The sequence below is a fragment of the Ochotona curzoniae genome, unplaced genomic scaffold, assembly GCF_017591425.1.
Source record: "Ochotona curzoniae isolate NIBS_2020 unplaced genomic scaffold, NIBS_Ocur_1.0 contig_4792, whole genome shotgun sequence".
In the NCBI taxonomy this organism is placed as follows: domain Eukaryota; kingdom Metazoa; phylum Chordata; class Mammalia; order Lagomorpha; family Ochotonidae; genus Ochotona; species Ochotona curzoniae.
Window position 1 is genome coordinate 11,503,120 of NW_024466389.1, and position 7,834 is coordinate 11,510,953.

Below are 7,834 nucleotides of genomic sequence, written 5' to 3' on the forward strand. Positions count from 1 at the left end.
GTTTGGTTGGGTTATGTTTGGTTACATTTTGATTGGCTGGATTGCCATATGGACTTGTGATTTGCTATTTCAGGTGTGCTCTATTATCACCAAGCTTGGTTAATGAAGACTCCTTTATAAACCTTAGACATGTCTGCTGTGATCTTGCTCGCACCCCATTACGACCACATGCCACAATGCTTGCAACAAGCCTTCAGTTTTCATCCATACATCACTACCCTCATTCCCTTAATTGTTAATAAAACTTTAGGTTTAACTCTCTGCTTATTGTCCAGTTTATTAGTTTACATTCCTTGACGTCTTGTGACTTACCTCAGAAATCCCTGCCTAGCTCAAAGTTGTGAAGATTTACTCCTGGGTTTTCCCCTAAGATGTTTAAGATGTAGCCTTGACACTTGGGGTTCTTCCATGTGCAGTTGATCTGGGGGGATCCTATGAGCCAGGTGTGCAAGCTGAGGACACATTTGCCTGAGGACACTGGTCATCCCAGAACCCCAGGCTGAGGACGACTCCCTCCCCACTTCTCTCAAACCCACTCGCAGTCCCCGGGCACGGGCATTTCAGAACTCACAGCTCTAGTTCTCTGACTCGTGTCTATCCTGCAGGCATCCCACACTGTCTCCTGCTGTAGCTCTGCAGTCGGTCTCAAATAAGGAAAGATGAGTCCTCCCACTTGTTTTTCTCAGTGTGATTTTGGCTCTGGGACCCCATTCTTGCTGTTGATGCACCAGTTGCAAGTGTCCCCATGCCAAGGCCTGAAGGGGGGTCCCAAGGGAGAGCATCCTACAGCAGAGGACACCCCTTTCCTCAGTCTGAGAGAAACAGAACCCCTTGTCCCCCAAGAGTACAGGCAATATCCAGGAACCACTCTGAGAGACACCCTTGCTGGACGATCCCTGACATCCACCCTTGAAGACTCAGGCTTTGCTCAGCCCTGCTCTCAGCAAGCAGGGCAGGCAGGGAACAAGCTGCAAGCAGCAGAGCAGACACATTGGTGGGTTCACCCAAGCCCAGCTGCAGCCAGGGCAGGGCAGCTTTATTGTACAAGGTGTGTTGTGTGGGGCTCGGCCTCAGCTTCCACACAGTAAAGGTATAAGGCAGGGGAGGAGCAGGCAGGGAGCAGAAAGTCCTCAGAGACCACATGGTCAGTGGAAGACAGAGGGGATTAGGAGATAGAGCAAAGTGGACGGTACAAGGGCCAGGGCAGCCTGATTCACTCAGGGCCTAGAAGTAGTAGTTGATAGCTTTGGGGACAGCCAGGTTCCAGGCTTGCTCAAAGGCCTCCACGACTTCTGACTTCAGTGGCCCCTCCTTCACGGCTGCCAGGTTCGTCTCCAGCTGCTGCAGGCTGGACATGCCCAGGATGACCGCATCCCCATGGGTGCCCTGCAGGGAATAGCACACGTCAGCTCACAAAGCCACACTCGTTTCCCAGCCCTGCTTCCCACCTAGCTCTGGGTCCCTGGGCCAGAGAGGACCCCAGTGGCCTGGGCAGCTCTGGCTTTGTCACTCCCTGCCGGTGTCCTTGTCCCTGGGACCACCTGCTAACCCACACAGACCTTCATCCAGAGCCCGGTCCTGCCACACAGCAGCTGAGCAAACGTGGCTTAGCTAGTTACCCTCTCTGAGCCTGCGTGTCCTCCACTCTCAGTGTGGTCAGGGGAGTGAGAGATCACACACAGCCCTCAGCATGCCCTAGTGAGCCTTGATGACACATGAGGGGGAATCAAGGAGGTCATGGACACAGGAAGCAGAAGCTGAGGTTGTTAGGGTGATGAGATTTGAAAACGCTTTCAACATATTTCATAATACACATTGTCCATGAACTGCTTGTGGACTCTTGGCATGTGTGGAACTCAGGTTTTATCTAAAGCTGTATTTATTCATTTGAAAGTCAGAGTTAGAGAGCGCCATAGAGTTAGAGAGTTTCCACCTGCTGGTTCATTAGCCCACAGGCAGACACTGACAGGGCTCACCCAGGACAGAGGCAGAGCTTGGCACTGCAGCCGGGTCTCCATGTGGGTGATGTGCACATGTGCTGGACCATCTGTTGTCCATTTTCCAGGAGCATCAGCAGGGAGCATGCTCAGAAGTGGGGCAGTCAGTCTGCTTAACTAAGCCTGCATTGTTTCACATGCTCGTTCCCACTCCCAGGCACAGGTTTTCCGTTGGTCTATGTTCAACCAGAACATTAGCACTTTTAAACATTACCCAAGCAATTCTGATGTGTAATCCTGATTGTGAAACTGATGTACAAAGTATTCTGTAAATGGTCTCTAAAGACCTGTGACTCAGGCCTGGTGTACCTGGTGACTGATTAACCACAGGCAGAGCAGGCAGTGCATCTGAACTTCAGTGACTCTCATGCGAACTCAATATGGAACAAGCTGACAGGCATATTTGTGTGAATTAAATAAAGTCTCTACAGATTAAAAAAAAAAAGTGGAGCAGCCAAGACTCAAACTGCCAACCATGGTGGAGGCTGTTATTGCAGTCTTGGCTCAGCGCACTGAGCCACCATCATGCAGCCTCACAATCTTCTTTCATATTTCTTTCACTACGTTTAGCCAACTGAAAGTCATACCAACATAAACATATTGATATTGTCCATTCTGAAAGGACTCTTAGGAGAAAAGTAAAAGTGTTTTTTTTTTATCTCTGTTCTTCAAATAGGTGTTCTTTTATTTTAAAACAATGTATTTGAAGGGCAGAATTACAGAGAGAACAGGAGAGATTAAGAGACCTTCCATCCACTGATTCACTTTCAAAGGGTTTGATGGTTATAGCTATTCCAAAGGCAGAAGTTTGAGTTTCTCATGGATCTCCTACATGGGTACAGGAGCCCAAGGACTAGGTCCATCTTCTCCAATTTTCCCAGGTTATAATGAGGGAGCAGGTTGGAAGTGGAGTGGCCAGAATACAAACAAAGGGCCCTTATATGATGCCAACGATGAAGGCAGAGTCTTACCTAACTATGCTACCTCATCCTTAGGACCCCGACATTTGCTTTTATGTTTGTTACTTGAGAGACCAGGAGACAGAAAAGGCAAGAGAGGGACAGAGAAGGCTCGCATTTGCTGTTTCACTGCCCATGACAGCCAGAGCTGGGCAGGTGTGGAACCAGGATTAGAGGGGGATGCATAAAAGACATCCCGATGTGAGTGATAGGGGTCAACTGCTTCAAACATCCCGGGGTCTCTATCAGCAGGAGGCTGGAATCCAGGAATGGAACCCAGGGCCCCAATCCAGGAATGGAACCCAGTCCTTACATGGGACTCATGGGTGCCTTAACTGCAGACTGAGTGCTCCTTTACCAGCCACACTGGGAAGGAGCCTCACACAGGACTTACACAGAGACAGAGGCCCAGCGCCCAGCACAGCAGAGAGACTGCTGTGCTAGCATTGCAAACCCCGTAATAGCCATATATACCTGCTCTTCCTCATCAGCATCAGTGGGAGAGCAGGTACATAAAGCCCAAGTCATGGCCAATTTCATGTTGGTGAACTCTTATTCCAGAACTCAACATATACATTAGAGCTAAGAATGTGAAAAACAGACCCATGAAATCTAGGGTCTGTTTCATGCAAAGACAAATGCTCTGGTCCCATTAAACAGCAGAAGTTTGTGTCCAGGACAGCAGGGTTACCTTCAGCTGGGAGTGGTGGTACAACCAGCGGAAGGCGGCTGACGTCATGCTGGGCGCGCTGGAGCCATACGCAGCCTGCAGGGCCTTCTGCACCAGGGCGATGCCCTTGAAGTGTTCCTCCTTCCAGTAGCTGGGCAGAGGGGAAAGATGGCATAGGTGACACCCATGGAGTGACATGGGGGCCACAAAGAGCAAACCAGGCAGCTGACCCACTCCACACCTGTGCATGGAGGGGCCTCCCCAGGTTGCTGGCTCCCTCCTTAACAGCCAGCAAAACTCACCGTTTCCTGAAGAATTCGGCCCATGAATTCCCAAAGTAGCGGCTCTCGGGCTTTTGTTCATCTTTGTCCTCATACTGGTACTTGCCAGTCAGCAGTCCACCTGCAGGAAGGCCACCATGACAGCTCAGGTCCAGGACACCCCCAGAGGCTGTCAGACTCATCAGGTGGGAGGATCCCAGAAGCAAGGGAGACAGCAGCCCCACCCCTTTCCAGACCCTTTGGCTTCCCAGACCCTGATGGGCATCCCTTGGGTAGCATAGGCAGAGATGGGGTCAGGCCTGCCCTCTCACCCGGGGGACCTGTGCCCAGGCCACCACGTACCAGCCAAAGGGCTGTAAGCATAGAACCTCAATCCAAAGTGCCTGAGACAGGGGAATAGCTCCTTCTCCACCATGCGGGTGATGGCGGTGTACACACCCTGTGGAGACAGATGCCAGTTGCAGGGGCATCATTAAGTACTACTCACCAAGGAATACCCCAACCATGCCACAGGGATGGGCACCCATGGGCTAGGTGTCACACTAAGATCCCTCGAAGGACTATGAACCAGAGGAACAAGCACCCTTCCCTGCAACACCACTTATAGAGGCAAAGCAAGGGGCAAGAAAAGAAATATCAAGGAAAGAGGCCATCAGTGTGCCCCAGGGAGCTGTGCCCAGTGCCCAGCATGCACCCCGAGGGGGACATATCCTAGCTCCCTGGGGTGAGGGGCTGAGGGAGAGCCTGTGCACTGGGCTCCTGGGAACCACAGGGAAAGGCTTCCTGGGGAACAGCCACCTGGGGGAGCCCTAAACACTTCTCCCAGGGACTCAGCTCTGCCCCAGGCTGACAGTAAAGCCAGGATGAGGGAGGAGCCAGTGCACAGCCAGCACAGAGGGAGGAGCTGCCTGAGTCAGGCTGAGGAGCTGGGATGTCTGCCAGGTCTCACCCAGTAGCCACCCAGAGGGTCTAAGATGGTTCAGAGAGCTAGGGTTCCTCTGTTTGGCGTGAGGGCCCCAGGTTAAGCAGAGCTGTGGAGCACTGGCCCTCACCTGGTACACGGTGGGCTGGATCCAGCCGTTCTTCTTGCAGAGCATACAGATCTCAGCCACCTCCCAGGCAGCATAGTTGGAAAGGCCTAGCTCCACAAACTTGCCCTGTGGAGAGAGGCTGTGCTAAGAACCCAGTATAGGACAGGGAGCCAGCAAGAGGAACATGGGGAAGTCGGTTTTGGGGTGGGTAGATGTGCATCAAGTCCCACTCCAGGATTTCCATGATTACTCGCCCACTACTGTCAGTATGAGGAAACAGAGTCTGCCCCTCGGGGCTGCCCAACTCTCACCTCCTGGTGCAGCTCATGGCAGGCACGCAGCGTCTCCTCTATGGGGGTGTTGTGGTCAGGCATGTGCAGGTAGAAGATGTCCACCCGTGGACTCTGCAGCCGCTTCAGTGAAGTCTCCAGCTGATACCGCACACTCTCAGGCTTCAGTGTCTTCCCGTCCAATGGGTTGGCCTTGGTGGCAATTTTCACTAAGAGGCAACAGACATGGAGGTCGCACTGGGCAGGGGACCCCCAGACTTTGAGGATCCCCTGAGATGCAGGTGCTTCACAGTAATGGGATCAGTGGCGAGGCTCCTCCAGGGCCTGTTGAACCTTCAGAGCTCTGACTGAACCTGCCAGATGGTCTAGCCCCTGCCATGTCTTATGATCCCCCGAGCCCCCAACAAGCCCCCTGTGTTACCTGCCACGGCCTCTTACTCTGCTGGGGGAGGGGTGTCACCAGTTCTTCACCCAAGACCCCCTAAGTCACTATGGCTCCACCAATCTTGCCATCTCTGGAAACCAGAGGGACAAAACACTCTTCCCTGCAGCACCACTTCTAGAGGCAAAGTCTTGGAGTGGTGGCACACCCTGGTCCTGCCTGCGGCTGCTCTTCCCTCACACTCCCACGGCCACCTTCTAACCCCTGGGAGGACAGTGCTCCCTCTCGGACCAGCCTTCCACTGTCCTCCCTGGGATGAGATCCCTGCTGGGCATCCTCAGTGCTGAGTTGGAGGAGGGGACTGCATCCTGTAGACTCAGACAGAAGCTGGCATGAGAGGCATACACTGTACCCTTCCCTCCATGCTGCGCTATGGCCACCATGGCTCCTAGGTGCTCATGGCACTGCCAACCCAACAGGGCACAAGGAACAAAGTTGGGTTTGTTCCCTGCAGAGGGGGTGGTCTGGACAGTGGAGGAGCATCTTTGTACTATGTACCAATCCGATGGTATTGTGCAGTCATAACACAGTGTGAAGATTAGGGTCCATTGGAGGACAGGTTGCAGCACTCATGTGGTTCCCGGGCACCCGCATGTCTGTAGGAGAGGAAGCCTTTTGCCAGGGTCCTGCATGATCAGTGCCCAGTGCTAGGCTAGCCTGGAGGATTGCAAGCCAGGCCACAAGACTGGGTCTTAAACAACGATTTTGGAGGGGAAAATGGAGAAAGGGAGACAGGACAAGGCACCATCCAGGTGTCCAGAATGGTGTTGGGTGGCAGGTGCCAGGCTAGGTCCACTTCCTGGGGGGCAGGGTCAGCTGTGTAAGGCTCAGGGACCACAGTTACCTTTGCAGTCGCTGCGGCCCAGCCCGAGTCCGAGGCCACCCAGGATGGTCTCCGACTGGCCGTCGTTGTACAAGAAAGCCGTGTCGATCTCGTTGTAACCCTGATCCAGGAAGGCACGCACCGTTGCAACGCTTGCTGCTTGGTCCATGCGGTGCCCAAACTCCATGGCCCCCAGCACCGTGGTGACAGCCCGGCGTTGTGGCATCGGACAGGACATGGTGGCAGCAACAGCGACAGAGGACTGGAAAATTGAGTGTGTAACTAGGAGCCTTTGCAAGTGGCACCCAAAGAGAAAGTTACTGAGCCATATAAAGGATCCCTGAGGGACACAAGCTTTTTCAAGTGGCAGCGATGGGGGCGGTACCGAGGGTGGGGCAGGACAAGTTGATACCGCGCGGGGTGGGGGAGGAGATGTGGATCCAGTGACTGGCAAGATTGGGGTCATGGCTGTGGCTGGGAAATGGAATTGTGGTCAACAGCAGGGTGGGGACTGGACGAATTAAGGGAAGCAGAGACTGGACCATGGAGGCAGAAGGGATGTAGAGAGGAGCAAGAGGATCAGGGAGAGCAGAGGGGCCAAGAGACACGGACCTGGCGCCATGGCAAGCAGCCAGGTCGGGGAAACAGGGACAGCCCATGGCGAGGCGAGGCGAGGCGCTGCTGAGAGGGGGTGGTTGCTAAAGGCGAGGGAGCAGCCGTAAGTGAACTCACCACAGAGCCAATACCGTCTGAATTGGCTCCGGGGCTGTGGCTTCCACGGATGATGAAGGTTTTGGCCGTAGGTCCAGGACTGAGCTGGGTGTTGGGGTTGGCAGGCAGCCCAAGGTCAGTCCTTCCTGCCACAGCGCCACACCTCCTCCACTTCTGCTTGAACTCTGTTGCTCTCCCTTAGCCCCTCCTCCCTGAGCCCATGCAGGACAGGGTGACCCTGAGTGTGTTGTGCTCACATTGCCACGTGACCCTGAGCCTCAGGCTGAGTTCCTGCAGGAACAGCCTCACTGCTCCAAGGAAGAAGTGATAGACTCGTGTTGCCCACCCAAGGGACAACACCTTTCTTCTGTTCTTGAGCACCCACTCCTTGGTTTGCCTGGCTGAGTCACAGGGACACAGGTGCTCTCTGCAAAGGACTCAACCCACAGGGCTTAGGCAGGCCAAGCCAGAGGCCAGGAACTCCAGGCTGTTCTGCCACGTGGGTGGCAAGCACTGAAACCCTTGGGCCATCTTCTGCTACTTTCCCTGATGCGTTACCAGGGAGCTGCATCATGAAAGCGCACGGTGATCCAAAGCCTGTTACTCACACAGGAGATTCAGGCATTGCAA

At 53.9% G+C, this 7,834-nt stretch overlaps 1 protein-coding gene across 1 annotated transcript; it reads right to left on the reverse strand.

The window, feature by feature from the left end:
• Positions 1 to 995: 995 nt before the first annotated feature.
• Positions 996 to 6,816, reverse strand: LOC121161555 (aflatoxin B1 aldehyde reductase member 2-like). Its single transcript, XM_040988003.1, has 7 exons — positions 6,515 to 6,816; positions 5,250 to 5,437; positions 4,960 to 5,064; positions 4,250 to 4,346; positions 3,929 to 4,028; positions 3,648 to 3,777; positions 996 to 1,386 (listed from the first exon to the last, which is right to left on the reverse strand). Exons 1-7 carry the CDS (start codon positions 6,729 to 6,731, stop codon positions 1,225 to 1,227), a joined length of 999 nt encoding a protein of 332 aa, XP_040843937.1. The 5' UTR covers positions 6,732 to 6,816; the 3' UTR covers positions 996 to 1,224.
• Positions 6,817 to 7,834: the final 1,018 nt, after the last annotated feature.

Coding starts and splice junctions, on each gene's coding strand:
- LOC121161555 (XM_040988003.1), bottom strand. CDS start 6,731: ATGTCCTGTCCGATGCCACAACGCCGGGCTGTCACCACGGTGCTGGGG. Junction 4,347..4,959: donor TCCAGCCCACCGTGTACCAG/GTGAGGGCCAGT, acceptor CTGTCTCCACAG/GGTGTGTACACCGCCATCAC. Junction 3,778..3,928: donor GCCGAATTCTTCAGGAAACG/GTGAGTTTTGCT, acceptor CCCTCTGCCCAG/CTACTGGAAGGAGGAACACT.